A 16,779-nucleotide genomic window follows, 5' to 3' on the forward strand; every position below is an offset into this window, starting at 1 on the left:
GGGACCGTGAACATTTTTGTGGAATTTGGGTAGTTCTCTGGGTTTGTTCCGGGGGGGCCTGGACGCGGGGTTACTGGGGTGGGCGAGGATTAAGCGGTTTGGAGACCTATTCATGGGGGCCAGCTTCCCGATCTTGGAGGGACTGGTAGAGGGGTATGCCCAGCGGAAATGGGTTCTGGTACTCACAGGTGCAAATCTATGTGAGGAAACCGGTGCTGTCCTTTCCTGACCTGCCGCCCTTGGTGTTGCAGAACAAGGTGGTGTCAAAAACAGGGGTTGGTGAGGGCGGGGTGTTGGAGATTTACAAAGAATTAATGGACTGGGAGGAGACGTTAACGGAAGTGGAATTTTAAAGTAGTCCACAAAGTGCATATAAATGTTTTCATTTCATTTTTCATTTAATTTAATTTAATTTCATTTTCATAAAGCTGGCCAGAATGTGCAGGTTTTTTGAGGGGGTGGAGGACAAGTGTGTGCCCACCAACCATGTCCATGTTCCTGTCCGAAGCTGGAGGGATTTGGGTGGGGGTTCGCTGACGTGATGTCGGAGGTGCTGAGGCTGGAGGTGGGCCCAAGTCCAGAAGACACAATGTTTGGAGTCCAGGGGGTGAGAGAGACCAACATTTTGGTCTTTGCCTCTCTGGTAGCCTGGAGATGACCCTGTTGGGATGGAGAGACTCGAGGCCACCGAGCCCGGGGTGTGGGTGAGCGAGCTCATGGAATTCCTTAGGTTGGAAAAAATCAAGTTCACCTTGAGAGGGACTATGGAGGGATTTGTCCAGAGATGGAAACCGTTTATCGACTTCTTCAAGGAGAGTCAAGAAGTCAGTCGGGAGAAGGGGGGCTAAAGGGGGTGGGCTTTGGGGTTAAAACAATGAGGCAGAGTCAGTGAAGGGTAACGACAGGGAGGGTGTTGCTTATTTATCTGTTTTGTTGTGTGATTTCCCATTTGTTCTCTTTTTGGTTTTGGTTGTGTTTGATATGTTTATTAAGCCTTCATAAAAACTTTTTATAAAAAAGTAATTCTCTGTATAGTATTCTGTTTATTATCTTTCCACGTGTTCATCAATAAATCATTTTCTAGTTAAGTCACCAGTTGTTCTGTGTGCATCATTGCAACGGCAAGGTTGCAGAACACAAGAACCACTGGAATAGAAACAGTTTTTCTCAAAGTTTACACAGTTCATCATTAAATCCAAGAAGCAGAAACTCAACATGTTGTTTGTGTCGTCACTGAGTGAGGGGGCGGGTTTCCGGGGAATGGGAAAGCGGATTGGTCGGAGTCCCTGTCACTCAGAGTGAGGGAAGGTGTTTCTGGGGAATGGGGAAGCGGATTGGCCGGAAATCCTGTCACTCAGAGTGACTTCTGTTCACAGACATCCATTGAAACCCCAATTTAGACGTTATTGCATCCTGTCTCACTTTAACTCTTTTGTTGCCATTATTTCTTACGTTAGTTCCAGTTGTCTCTCGCAATACTTTGTATTCCTTGTTTTCTCCCTTTCTAATGTTACCTCCTGTTTTTGGTTTGTCTGTCAAGTTTGTATCAATCCTTCACAAAAGCAGGACCAACTGGCCCCACAACAACATGTATCCTGGCCATGCGTAACCTTTCCGGCCTGAAGAAGTCCCAAATTCCCCAGAACCAGGCCCAGCAATCTTAAAGCCCTCCTTCCTACTCTGTCTGTCTAGCCAGGCATTGATCTATACTCTTATTTCCATGCTCACTAACACGTGACATTGGGACTAATTTGGAGATTATTACCTTTGTGGTTCCTGGTCGCTAATTTCCTACCTCCCTAAAATCTGCCTGCAGGACCTACCTCATAAAATATGTGGATTTCCACTTTTTTATTGTACAGAAAAACTGTACCAATGTTTTGGAGACCAGGTTGGTGATACAACCACCGACCTGCCGGGGCCAAAGAGAAGTACTGGGAAAGTTGGAAATATTCAGCCAGCATCTGTGGAGAGAGAAAGAGTATTAATGCTTCAGTTCGATGATGTTTCTACAAAATTTAAAGTTGTTCCTGTGAAAAGACTTGACAACCTTTTAACAATGACAGAGGTGTTATATTAAAACAAGTTGTTGACTGTTCAGTTGCTCATCTGAGCTTGAAAATAGATAGCAATGCTAATGGTGCAACCACAATAATCGCTCCCTCAATGTCAATAAAATGAAGGAGATTGTCATCGACTTCAGGAAGCGTAGTGGAGAACATGCCCCTGTCTACATCAATGGGAACAAAGTAGAAAGAGTGGAGAGCTTCAAGTTTTTGTTTTTTTAATGATTTAGAGTACCCAATTCAATCTTTTCCAATTAAGGGGCAATTTAGCGTGGCCAATCCACTTAACCTGCACATCTTTGGGTTGTGGGGCTGAAACCCACGTATAGATGGGAAGAATGTGCAAACTCCACATGGACAATGACCCAGGACCGGGATTGAACCTGGGACCTCAGCGCCATGAGGCAGCAGTGCTAACCACTGCGCCACAGTGCTGCCCGAGCTTCAAATGTTTAGTTGTCCAAATCACCAACAAGCTGTCCTCGGTCCCCCCATGCCGTTACTGCAGTTACGAAAGCCCACCAACGAATATTTTCTCAGAAGACTAAGGAAATTTGGCATGGCAGCTACGACTCTCACCAACTTTTACGGATGCACCATAGAAAGCATTCTTTCTGGTTGTATCACAGCTTGGTATGGATCCTGCTCTACCCAAGACCACAAAAGGTTGTGAATGTAGCCCAATCCATCACGCAAACAAGCCTCCCATTCTTTGATTCTGTCTACAATTCCCATTGCCTCGGAAAAGCAGCCAGCATAATTAAGTACCCCACGCACCCCGGACATATTCTCTTCCATCTTCTTCTGTCAGGAAAAAGATGCAAAAGTTTGAGGTCATGTACCAACCAACTCAAGAGCAGCTTCTTTCCTCCTGCCATCAGACCTTTGAATGGACCTACCTCATATTAAGTAAATACTTTCTCTACATGCTAGCTATGACTGTGACATTGTATTCTACAGTCTCTCCTTCCTTCCCGGTGTACAGTATGCATTGTCTGAATAGCATGCAAGAAACAATACTTTTCACTGTATACTAATACATGTGACAATAATAAATCAAGTCAAAGGGAGAGGATATTCACCAGGTGCAGGTGGAAAGGAATGCTACAGTCATCCTATTTACCTCCTGTTACCACACACCAGCACAGCCCCGAGAGTCAGAGGCCTTTCAGATACTTCACATGTGCACAGATATTCACTCAACATTCCCAGCTGTTAATATCCTTATAAAATTCAAATTATTTGTTCACGATCACGACATTCTGATTGGAGAGGGAGCATTCTGATTGTAGAGGTGGCATTTAAATGTTCTAGTTTATGGAAAGATTCACTCATGCATTCCATCTACTGACACACCGATGAATTCACATGTGAGTCTGGTGGTTGGATTTTGCTCTTATTGCTTTGCTGATTCCTGCTTCTCCACAAACTTCTATTTGCCTTATTTCTGGTGATCATAGAACATAGAGACCATTCGTGATCATGGCCAATCCTCCAACTCAATAGCCTGATCCTGTCTTCTCTGAATATCCTTTGGTCCTCTTCGCCCTGACTGCTTCTTGAAAACAGTGTTTTCAATGGTAGCAGATTCCACAGGCCGACCACTCTGGGTGAACAGATTTCTCCTAACCTCAGTCCTAAATGGTCTACCCCTTATCTTCAGGCTGTGACCCTAGTTCTGGACACCCCAAACATTGGGAAATCATTCTTGCATCTACCCTGTCTAGTCATGTTACCTCATGCTTCTGTACTCCAGTGAATAAAATCCTAACCAAATCACTGTCTCCTCATACGCCAGGCTTGCTATCCCAGGAATCAATCTGGTAAACCTTTTCTGCACTCCCTCTTGAACCTTTAGTTTATTAACAATTCCACAATTCAAAGTAACAAAGCTGAATGCAGAACAATCAGATTCAAGCCAGCACATGCCCTCCACCCCCCCCCCCCCTCCACCCCACTTCCCCCCACCCCAGCCAGAGCTGGCCCCTCCTGGTGGAAAGGTGCCCAATGCTTATTAGGGAAAGCAAAAGTACGAAAAGCAGTGCGTTCATGTCAGCAAGAGCAGGTGCATCTGAAGGAATATATGAGCGAATGCCTGCACGTACATGCTTGTAAGTGTATACAAAGAATATATCAACTGCACACCACAGACAAAAAACACTAAATAATCAAAAAGATAATGAAGCTGCCAGCACCCAAGCCAGCTCATGCTTTCTCCAACCCCTTCCCGCTCCAGCAGCATCCCCAGATCGGTGGACTGCACTCCCTCTATATTAGCAAGAACATCCTTCCTCAGATAATATCAGAATGGAGAGTCCATTCGATTAAGTTTCTGTAATTTGTCACCTAACCTTTCAAGGGACGTTATGCTTCATTGGCTAGACCAGCATTAATTGCCTATCGCTTATTGCACGAGAAAGTGGTGATGTACTGCCTTGTTGAACCTCTGAAGTCCATGTGGCGACCTGTTTGCATTCGCCCGACAGTCCCTATCTCCAACAGTACACATGAAAAATGATTGAAATCCAATGTCTTTAATAACACAATGGCGACGACTTTACCCAGCATCCTTTGAGGTGGAGAATGCCCTCAATGCGAAACATGGGGATGTCTTGCGCAGGCGCAGTGTCCAACAGCGTGTGGAGCTTGCGCAGTGAGTGATGGCGACAACTTTCCGAGAAGCTCCGGGGCCTGAGGCTAGAACCGGCGGATGGACAGAGAGGATCTGTAAACACTGTGGCGGCCATAAACTCGGACTAATGATTCACAGGCGCAACATTTAAACCTGTTGTCTTTTTCCCGATAAACGGCCCGTGTTAAAGGATCCTGATTAAGGCTGAACAGGTTCGATTCTGGCTTGGGTCACTGTCTGTGCGGAGTCTGCACATCCTCCCCGTGTGTGTGTGAGTTTCCTCCGGGTGCTCCGGTTTCCTCCCACAGTCCAAAAATGTGCAGGTTAGGTGGATTGGCCATGATGTCCAAAATTGCCTTTAGTGATGGGTGGGGTTACTGGGTTATGGGGATAGGGTGGAGGTGTTGACCTTGGGCAGGGTGCTCTTTCCAAGAGCCGGTGCAGACTCGATGGGCCGAATGGCCTCCTTCTGCACTGTAAAAAAAAATTCTATGAGATGCATTCGCCGCCATCTTGCTGTAGTGACACTGAGTGGGCGGGGCTTCAGGTGCTTGTTGCCAACTGCTCCCGAGGCCCTGCGGAGAACCTGATTGGTTCATTTGGATCATGTGTGCCTAGCCGGGGTTTTTGGTTTTTGTCTCAGTGATTGAAACGCGCACGCGCAGCTCCACGGCCAGGACGAGACAATGTTATGGATTTCTGTCCTGGACTGACCATGATGGATTTTGGAAACTCCTTTCACAGAGGGTTAGAAGGGAAGGATTTACACACAACAGAAAGAGATTTACATCTTGATCTTATTCTTCCATTTACTTATTGATTTTATTGCACACAGGAGCAAATTCAATGGGCTGAATGGCTTACTTCTGCTCCAATGGCTGATGGTCTTCCAGAGAACTGTATCCAACCAGCAGAGAGAGGGATACAACTGGGACGAGAGGGAAGAAATGCTGAAGATCGTTTGACAGGTTTAGATTTCAGCACACGGAGGAAGGATAATGTGTACAGCTTTAGGTGAACAATAAAGGGAGTAATGTTCCATAAAAACGTGGAAAATAGAGGCAGGGGTGGACCATTTGGCCCGTTGAGCCTGTTCCTGCGTTTAATTTGATTATGGTTGAACCTCTATCTCATCATCATACCCCTGTGCTATCTACATATCCCTGATTGCTTTGGAACCTAGAAATCCAACTGTTTCCTTTTTTAATATATTCAAACTTGGCCTCCATCGCCTTCTTTGGTAGAGAATGCCACAGAATTCATCGCCCTGTGAGTGAAGATGTTTCTTGTTCATCTCAGTCCTAAATGGCCTCCCCTGTATCCTGAGACTGCGATCTCTTGTTCTAGATCCCCCAACCAGAGGAAACAACATCCCTGCATCCAATCTTCCCAGCCCTGTCAGAACGTTATATGTTTCAATGAAATCCTCTCTCATTCTTGTAAACAGGTCAGTGAATATATGAAAACTAGAATTTTCTGTTCTCAATTTCTACCCTGTACTGACAGTAAGGGCTTTTGTAAACTCCTTTTACAGGGTACTCGAAGGAGAAAATTTGCATACTGGAATCTCAGACTCAGAGTCCATTGATTTATCAGCATCTAAATATCATTGTTTTTTGAATGTGGAAGGAGTGTTTGTTCTGTGTGTGTGGGGGAAGGATTTCAAACTTTAGTCTGACCAGAGTAGCTGGACACACACAAGGTGGGATGTTTCAGTGCACTGACTGTGGAAACAGTTTCCAGCCTGAAAAAATATCACCATTCACAGTGGGAAGAAATCATACACGTGTTCTGTGAGTGATAAGTCTTTAACTGATCTGGAGGGACATAAGGATACCCAAACCATGGAACTGTAGGGAGGTATTCAATTACTCTTGTCAGCTGGAAACTCATCAATGTATCCACATTGGAGGGAGGTTGTTCACTTGCTCCTTGTGTCAGAAAGGATTCAGTCAGTCTGCTCATCTCATTGAACACCGATGGGTTCACTCTGGTTAGAAACCTTTTAAATGCTCTGATTGTGGGAAGAGCGTAGCAGAAGGCATTCAGACTGGGGAGACGCCGTTTCCCTTCTCTGTGTGTGGGAAGGGATTCAGTCGATTATCCAACTTGGTTATACACCAGAGGGAAGCCGTTCACCTGCTCTGTGTGTGGGACAAGATTCACTTATTCATCCAACCTGCAGAGGCACCAGCAAGTTCACAAGTGACTGCGTTTAGGATTCTGCTGTTATCACTGCTCTGAATCACATCCAGGACTGGACCATGTTTATTCTGGTGGATGGGGTTTGTTTGTTAATAAATGCAATCAACTGGGAAATAGTTTCATATTTGTAGAAATAAATCAGCATTTTTTAAAAACACAATGTCAGGTGTTTGATATCTCAGTTGGTTGAGTGTTTATGAAGTGTGTAGAATTCACCTTTGAATTCTGTTCCTGAATCAGAGTCTATTGAAACTGGAACTGGAGGCATTAATATGTTGCAGGGAATGGGATAGAGTAGGGTGTGGAGTCATGGCTACAGAAAAATGTGATGGCCATTAAAAACCTGCGGGTGTAATATAGTTAGAAATATTGTTGGGGGCAAAAGGCTGTGAAGTAATTGTACTTACTCAGGAGCACAATATTATCCCATATTGTAATTAATTATGTTTATGGATCAAATTGGAACATATTCTCATTTCCCAAGTCGTAACCTTTTTTTAGATGACGTTGGCTTCACTGTCTATGTCAACATTTAATACCCATCCCTAACCGCCCTTGAGAAGGTGATGGTGAGCTCCCTTCTTAAACTGCTGCAGTCCATGTCATGCAGGCATAATCTAATATTTAGTATTGTCACAAATAGGCTTACATTAACACTGCAATGAAGTTACTGTGAAAATCCCCTAGTTGCCACACTCTGGCACCTGTTCTGATACAGAGAGGGAGAATTCAGAATGTCCAATTCACCTTACAGCAGTCTTTCGGGACTTGTGGGAGGAAACCGGAGCACCCGGATGAAGCCCACGCAGACAGGAAACCGGACCACCCGGATGAAGCCCACACAGACACATGGAGAACATGCTGACTCTGCACAGACAGTGACCCAACCGGGACCCTGGTGCTGTGAAGAAACAGTGCTAAACACTGTGCTACCGTATCCACTGTGCTGTAAGGGAGGGAGTTCCAGAATTTATATCAAGTGACAGTGAAGGAATGGCAATGTATATCCAAGTCAAAATTGTGACTGGCTTATAATAATAGTCTTTATTTTCACAAGTAGGCTTGCATTAACACTGTAATGAAGTTACTGTGAAAAGCCCCCAGGCGCCACATTCCGCCGCCAATTCGGATGGAGAATTGAGAATGTCCAATTCACCTAACAGCACATCTTTCGGGACTTGTGGGAGGAAATCGGAGCACCCGGAGGAAAGCCACGCAGACACAGGGAGAATGTGTAGATTCCGCACAGACAGTGACCCAAGTCGGGAATCGAATCTAGGTCCCTGGAGCTGTGAAGCAACAGTGCTAATCACTGTGCCACCCGAGAAAAGAAATTCTGGAAAGAATACTTGCTAATTTATATATATTTATGGATCCCTCCCTGGGACCCTAAGAAACATCAACTGATGACGGAAATTTGAAGTGGAATCTCTCCTCCAATATTCGGCGGACTTTCTTCACACAGAGAGTGGTGAGAATGTGGATCTCGCTGTCACAGGGAGCGAGGTAGAGAGAGTTGATACATTGTCAGGGAAGCTTGAATTCTAAGATGACTTTATATCACACAGAATAGGTATGGAGTTCGTGTTGTATCTGTTTGTGAAAAGGAAGCTTATATTGGGAAATAGAAACCCCACCCCAGAGATATTCAAACTCCGTGAGGAGGATTTTGGGGTCTGTGTGTTCCTGTCTCAGACAGCGCTCTCCTCCCAGTCCCTAGTAAAGAGGAAGCACATCACAGGGTGTAGGGGGGCAGGACTGTGGGACAGACCACTGGAAATGAGAGGGGGTGAAGCAACATCCTATTGAGATTGAATTGGAAGAACATATCATAGAATCATAGAATGTACAGTGCAGAAGGAGGCCATTCAGCCCATCGTGTTTGCACCGGCCCTTACATAGAGGACCCTACTCAAGCCCACGTCTCTAACGTAACCCAGTCCCACTTAACCTTTTTTTTTGCACACTAAGAGGCTGGTTTAGCACAGGGCTAAATCGCTGGCTTTGAAAGCAGACCAAGGCAGGCCAGCAGCAAGGTTCAATTCCCGTACCAACCTCTCCGAACAGGCGCCGGAATGTGGCGACTAGGGGCTTTTCACAGTAGCTTCAATTGAAGTCTACTTGTGACAATAAGCGATTTTCATTTCATTTTTCATTTCATTTTCATTTAGCATGGCCAATCCACCTAACCTGCACATCTTTGGACTGTGGGAGGAAACCGGAGCGCCCGGAGGAAACCCACGCAGACACGGGGAGAACGTGCAGTCTCCGCACAGACAGTGACCCAAGCTGGGAATCGAACCTGGGACCCTGGAGCTGTGAAGCAACTGTGCTAACCACAATGCTACCATGCTGCCCATAGAACATACAGTGCAGAAGGCGCCCATTCGGCCCATCGAGTCTGCACCACTTAAGCCCCCACTTCTACCCTATCCCCGGAACCCAATAACCCCTCCTAACCTTTTTGGACACTATGGGCAATTTACCATTGCCCTGCACGTCTTTGGCCCTGCCTACGCTCATCCCTAACGGTGACTCCTGTACTTGTGAATAATTCATTGCGGATGCAGTAAGTTTCTGGGATGTATTGAGAATCTGTGTGAACTCAAGTCATTCATTGTTACAAAGAATAGCGCTGCCACCTGCTGACGGAATGTCGGTGCTGCAGGAAAGAATTCCCCATTAAAAACAGCCCGAGAAATGGGGAGTGTCTTTGAAGGTTCACGGACAAGATGGACCGAATGGCCTCCAGTGTTGTGCCAGACTGAAATTGTTCTGTATTCTTCGAGTTGGATTTGATCAAATCCAGATTCACAAAGTCCATTCATTCAATCCCATTGTTTGATGAGATGTACAATAATTATTAGTTTATAGATATTTGTTCCTCAATGTTGGACGGTGTGGGACTAGATGATACCGTCAGGGGTGAGACACCACATGGATGGTCCATGACAGCCAAAGTCATAAGACAGGCAGGTCCCAACTCCTTTGTCCTTCTCACATGTCAACGCTCAATATTGAGACTCAACCGCAGAGCGTTGCCAAAGGTCAAGGCGAATCACCCGTTTACTATGCAATCAAGACTGGATGATGGAGTTCTTCCTCCTCGTACACCTGAGAATACGCACACTGCTGTAGAAACACCGAACATTGAAGCAACCAATGGGCAAGTAAGCTCACCAGAAAATAACCAGACTGCCTCGACTTCACCTCAAGCACTGTGACGATCCACCAGAGTTCGAAGACAACATAATAGACTTAATTTATGAACATCAGCAGCCTGATCGATTGACCTGATGAAATATCATGTTTCCACGCATGCAGTTTTAGCTGAGTAAAAAAACTCTCCATGTGTATCGTTTGAATGCACATGCCTACAATTCAAAATTATTTTGAAAGAAATGAGGATGTGATGATAGGCAGACGATCATCTGTATATAATATGAATAGTTCATCATCAATGTAAATTCTATGATCTATCTGCATGTGTGGCCCACTGAAGGATAGGCAAGGGAATCTATGTGTGGAGCCAGAGGAAATGGGCGCGGGACTAAATGAATACTTTGCATCAGTATTCACCAAAGAGAAGGAATTGGTGGATGTTGAGTCTGGAGAAGGGTGTGTAGATAGCCTGGGTCACATTGCGATCCAAAAAGACGAGGTGTTGGGCGTCTTGAAAAATATTAAGGTTAATAAGTACCCAGGGCTGGATGGGATCTACCCCAGAATACTGAAGGAGGCTAGAGAGGAAATTGCTGAGGCCTTGACAGAAATCTTTGGAACCTCACTGTCTGCAGGTGATGTCCCGGAGGACTGGAGAATAGCCAATGTTGTTCCTCTGTTTAAGAAGGGTAGCAAGGATAATCCAGGGAACTACAGGCCGGTGAGCCTTACGTCAGTGGTAGGGAAATTATTGGAAAGAATTCTTTGAGACAGGATCTACTCCCATTTGGAAGCAAATGGACGTATTAGTGAGAGGCAGCATGGTTTTGTGAAGGGGAGGTCATGTCTCACTAACTTGGTACAGTTTTTCGAAGAGGTCACAAAGATGATTGATGCAGGTCGGTCAGTGGATGTTGTCTATATGGACTTCAGTAAGGCCTTTGACAAAGGTCCCTCATGGTAGACTGGTACAAAAGGTGAAGTCATATGGGATCAGGGGTGAGCTGGCAAGGTGGGTACAGAACTGGCCTTGCCATAAAAGGTAGAGAGTAGCAATGGAAGGGTGCTTTTCTAATTGGAGGGCTGTGACCAGTGGTGTTCCAGGAATCAGTGCTGGGATCTTTGCTGTTCGTAGTATATATAAATGATTGGGAGGAAAATGTAACTGCTCTGATTAGTAAGTTTGCAGACGACACAAAGGTTGGTGGAATTGCGGATAACGATGAGGACTGTCAGAGGATACAGCAGGATTTAGATCGTTTGGGGACTTGGGCGGAGAGATGGCAGATGGAGTTTTAATCCGGACAAATGTGAGGTAATGCATTTTGGAAGGTCTAATGCATGTAGGGAATATACAGTGAATGGTAAAACCCTCAAGAGTATTGAAAGTCAGAGAGATCTCGGTGTACAGGTCCACAGGTCACTGGAAGGGGCAACACAGGTGGAGAAGGTAGTCATGAAGGTATACGGCATGCTTGCCTTCATTGGCCGGGGCATTGAGTATAAGAATTGGCAAGTCATGTTGCAGCTGTATAGAGGTTGAGGGGCGACCTGAGAGAGGTCGACAAAATTATGAGGGGCATAGACAGAGTGGATAGTCAGAGGCTTTTCCCCAGGGTAGAGGGGTCAATTACTAGCGGGCATCGGTTTAAGGTGAGAGGGGCAAGGTTTAGAGGAGATGTATGAGGCAAGTTTTTTTACACCGAGGGTAGTGGGTGCCTGGAACTCGCTGCCAGAGGAGGTGGTGGAAGCAGTGACGATAGTGACATCTAAGGGGCGTCTTGACAAATACATGAATAGGATGGGAATAGAGGGATACGGACCCAGGAAGTGTAGAAGATTTTAGTTTAGTCGGGCAGCATGGTCGGCACGGGCCTGGAGGGCCCAAGGGCCTGTTCCTGTGCTGTACTTTTCTTTGTTCTTTGTTTTATAAGTTATATGTTTTACTGTTGTAGTTGTAGCATCCGACCAGCAGGTGGGGCGAGTATGGAGTCCGATAGACAGGGCGGCTGCAGAGACTGAGAATGTGTGATATCCCTCACTGATGCTGTGAGTAATAAATAGTTCAAGTTATAGATGTGCTTTCTTTAGAATATCTTAGAAATAATTCAAATGGTCAAGGCATCCTAGCATTCTTATATTCCAGCATATTTTGTTTTAGAGAGGATGTTAGAAAGTGAGATGTTAATCTTAATAATAATCTTTATTAGTGTCAGAAGTAGTCTTACATTAACACTGCAATGAGTTACTGTGAACATCTCCTAGTCGACACACTCCGGCATCTGTTCAGGTACACAGAGGGAGAATTCAGAATGTCCAAATTACCTAACAGCATCTCTTTTCGGGACTTGTGGGAGGGAACCGGAGCACCTGGAGAAAACCCACACAGACAGGAGGAGGACGTGCGGACTCTGCACAGACAGTGACCCAAGCCGGGAATCGAACCTGGGTCCCTCGCGCTGTGAAGCAATAGTGCTAATAATCACTGTACTGCAGGACACAGAATGGAATTGCCCAGGTCAAGGAAGAGGTCCATAGCCTGATAGATCAATTACAAAGGCATTTTATTTAAGGGTAGGTGGTGGCATAGTGGTCCTGTCACTGGATAACTAATCCATCGACCCGGGTAAAGCTCTGGGACCTGGGTTCGAATCTCACCACGGCAGATGGTGAAACTGAAATTGAAATAGGATAAAAACCTGGTTGGAAATGTCCAATTATGACCTTGAAACCATTGATTAAAACCCATCTGGAAATCTGCAATCCTTACCTGGTCTGGCCGAGATGCGACTCCAATGATCTCGCAAGCCACAAAGGTTAAATTAGGGATGGGCCAGGAGCGCCCCGAATCCACTCAAAGAACAAAAATATTCCACAGTGGACGATCAGCATTTCGCCCTCACAATCGCTGTAAATTGTAGAACAAAGACAAAACCTGAAAAAGATCCTGTGTTCTTCGACTTCTCGAATATCACTTAAATATCCGCCATTGGCTGGGCCTCCAACTAAGCTTTGATACCTCGCGGCCTCTCTAAAACCCACCTTTGTTATTTGCAGAGACATCTCCTGATGTGGTTCTGCGTCTATTTTGTTTTCCAACTCTCCGATGAAATGCACTGTGTCATTGTATTACATTCAAGATGCTATTTAAATATAAATCGCTCCTGTTGCGATTCCTGTGTCTATAAATCAGCTTTATATTAAAGCATAAAAATAGAACCCTTTCCCCCTTCAACGTCTGACTTTCTCGGGTTGCTCAGGCTCCATGCAGAGACATAGATGAGCCACTCCTTGGATACATGGACCGTGCGGCTCTCTCGGGGTCTGTCAGAAGGTCACAGACACTAACAGCCAATATTAGGCAAGTGATCACTTCCAGTCTGGGAGCATTTCATTTTGCATTTAATACAATACTTAATTATGATCAGTTACTGTAATAAAGCTTCTTATTGTAAAAGCAAATGCGGATTTATTGACCCCAGACTGACAATTGTTCACATTGTGACGGTTTCAGGCCATATTCTCTTAACAGCCAAGACAAAACTTATTGAACTGCAGAGCTTCAGTACAAACATGTCCTACCTTCTCTTCCGACAAGCTTCCTCCTGAAAGAAATGAATGTGGAACAGTGAGGATGATAGTAACAGATTTCAGGAGGAGTTAGACAGGCTGGTGAAATTAGCAGACTCAGAGCAGATGAGATTTCACTCGAAAGTGGAAAGTGATGGAGTTTGGAAGGAAGATTGTGGAGAGTTGTGGTAATCACCACTGTTGTATATATTAGGAGATGTGTGGTAAGACCCTGTACTACAGGTATGGGGATAGTCCCTAACTGCTGGCTCCGCCCAGTAGGCGGAGTATAAATATGTGTGCTCCCCATACAGCAGCCATTTCACCAGCTGCTGTAGGAGGCCACACATCTTAGAGTAATAAAGCCTGAGTTGTATTCAACTCTCATCTCTGTGCAATTGATCATGCATCAATTTATTGCTCTAAGATTTTCAGAAGATGGACCTCTGCATCAAGCCGGATCGCCTGCAGCTGGATCCGCAACGAAGCGACGCCAAAAAGGACTTTCAACATTGGCCAGCTTGTTTCGAAGCATACATCAGGTCTGCACCAGACCCAATCCCGGAAGCTCAGAAGATCCAGACTCGCGGCTGAGCTCCAATGTATTTCCCCTTATCCAGGACGCGCCGACCTACAATGAAGCCATGGAGCTACAGAAAAAGAATTAGCCAATCCTACGCCTGTGCCACGTGCCAGCCAGCTAACCCCGGGGGCCCCGGATGTTACTTCTGTAGGCAACAGAAACACTGCGTGGCCCACAGTGCTATTTGCAAGGCCTGCGGCAAGAAGGGGCACTTCGCTGCGGTGTGCCAGGCACGCTCAGTCGTCGCTATCGCCCCAACCCCCCCTCGCGTACGGACAGTAGGCGCCGCCATCTTCCCCTCCTCGGATCACGCGCGGCCAGTGGGCGCCGCCATCTTCTGCCCCTCAGACAACGCGCGTCCAGTGGGCATTGCCACCTTCCCCTCCTCGGACCACATGCAGCCCATAGGCGCTGCCATCTTTTTCAACCCCCGCCACATGTGGCCCGTGGGTGCCGCCATCTTGTCCACCCCAAGATCATCAGGCGCCGCCATCTTGTCTCCACCACGGCACATGGGTGCCACCATCGTTCCAGGACCCGTGCCCCCCCGGGCACCCCATCGTTCGACACCAGCGACGACCAGCCACGACTCGCCTCGGTCACGATCGACCAGTCTCGCCCGCACAATCTAGCCACCGCCTCGACAAGCGTGAAGATCGATGGGCACGAGACCTCTTGCCTGCTGGACTCTGGGAGCACTGAAAGCTTCATCCATCCAGATAAGGTGGGCACTGTTCCCTCGCGGTCCACCCCGCAATTCAGAGAACCTCCCTGTCCTCCGGGGGTACAGTATAGCCACGCTCACGGTCCAGGGTGTAGAATTCAGCAGCTTCCGCCTCTACGTCCTCCCCAACCTCTGCGCTGCCCTGCTACTCGGCCTGGACTTCCAGTGTAATCTCCAGAGCCTAGCTTTGAAATTCGGTGGGCCGCTACCACCCTTTACTGTGTGTGGCCTCCAGACTCTAAAGGTCGACCCACCTTCCCTATTTGCAAACCTAACCCCGGATTGCAAACCCGTCGCCACCAGGAGGAGACGGTACAGAACCCAGGACAGGACCTTCATCAGGTCTGAGGTCCAGCGGCTGCTTCAGGAAGGCATCATCGAGGCCAGCAAAACCCCTGAGAGCCATAGAGGTTGTGGTGAAAACTGGGGAGAAACACCGAATGGTCGTGGACAACGCCAGACCATCAATCGGTACACGCAGCTCAACGCGTACCCCCTCCCTCGCATATCTGATATGGTCAATCAGATTGCACAGTACCGGGTCTTCTCAACTGTAGACCTAAAATCTACAGCTCCCCATCCGTAAGGCGGACCGCCCATAGACTGCCTTTGAGGCAGATGGCCGCCTCTAACACTTTCTCTGGGTTCCCTTTGGCGTCACCAGCGGGGTCTCGGTCTTCCAAAGGGAGATGGACCGAATGGTCGACTGGTACGGGTTGCGGCCCACTTTCCCGTACCTAGACAATGTCACCATCTGCGGCCACAATCAGCAGGTCCACGATGCCAGCCTTGCCAAATTTCCCCACACCGCCACTCTCCTAAACCTCACCTCTAACAAGGCCTTTTGGCTAAGATCAAGTGTAGTGTGGATTGAGCCTTTTGGCTCAGATCTGGTATGTTTCTCTTGTGGGGACCATGATGTGGTCCAGAACGGAGTTCTGGGGCCCGATCCCGACCGCATGCACCCCCTCATGGAGCTCCCCCTTCCCCACTGCCCCTAAGCCCTCAATCGCTGCCTGGGGTTATTTTCTTACTACGCCCAGTGGGTCCCAAACTATGCGGACAAGGCCCGCCCACTCATCCAGTTCACCCTTTCCCCCTGACGGCCGAGGCTCAACATGCCTTCAACCGTATTAGAGCCGACATCACCAAGGCCACGATGCACACAGTCGACAAGACGTTACCCTTTCAAGTGAAGAGTGATGCATCAGACGTTGCTCTAGCCCCACGCTCAATCAGGCAGGCAGGTCCGTGGCATTCTTTTCCCACACCCTTCATGCCTCCGAAATTCGGCACTCCTCCGTCGAAAAAGAGACCCAAGCCATCGGTGAAGCTGTGCGGCATTGGAGGCATTACCTGGCCGGCAGGAGATTCACTCTCCTCACTGACCAACGGTCGGTAGCCTTCATGTTCAATAACACACAACGGGGCAAGATCAAAAACGATAAAATCTTGAGTTGGAGGATCGAGCTCTCCACATACAACTACGAGATTTTGTATCGCCCTGGTAAACTCAACGAGCCCCCAGATGCCCTGTCCTGAGGTACATGTGCCAGCGCACAAGTAGACCGACTCCGGATCCTGCACGACAACCTTTGTCACCCGGGAGTCACACGGTTGTACCACTTCATAAAGGCCCGCAATCTGCCCTACTCCGTCGAGGAAGTCAGGGCAATCATCAGGGACTGCCAGGGCTGTGCGGAGTGCAAACCGCATTTCTACCAGCCGGACCGCGCGCACCTGGTGAAGGCCTCCTGCCCCTTTGAACGCCTCAGTGTGGATTTCAAAAGGCCCCTCCCCTCCACCGACCGTAACACATATTTCCTCAGTGTGGTCG

At 47.2% G+C, this 16,779-nt stretch overlaps 1 protein-coding gene across 2 annotated transcripts in view; it reads left to right on the forward strand.

Moving 5' to 3' along the window:
* Nucleotides 1-4,734: 4,734 nt before the first annotated feature.
* Nucleotides 4,735-16,779, forward strand: part of LOC140390443 (zinc-binding protein A33-like) — a 59,386-nt gene continuing 47,341 nt past the window's right edge. The window contains exons 1-2 of one of the 2 annotated variants that reach the window (XM_072475586.1): nucleotides 4,735-4,969; nucleotides 5,534-6,145. In XM_072475586.1, coding sequence (XP_072331687.1) covers nucleotides 5,978-6,145 — 168 coding nt within the window. In that variant the 5' untranslated portion in view covers nucleotides 4,735-4,969; nucleotides 5,534-5,977. The remainder of the gene's footprint in view (nucleotides 4,970-5,533; nucleotides 6,146-16,779) is intronic. The other variant, XM_072475588.1, reaches the window with a different exon arrangement.

This window comes from Scyliorhinus torazame, chromosome 14 (genome assembly GCF_047496885.1).
Source record: "Scyliorhinus torazame isolate Kashiwa2021f chromosome 14, sScyTor2.1, whole genome shotgun sequence".
NCBI classification, from domain to species: domain Eukaryota; kingdom Metazoa; phylum Chordata; class Chondrichthyes; order Carcharhiniformes; family Scyliorhinidae; genus Scyliorhinus; species Scyliorhinus torazame.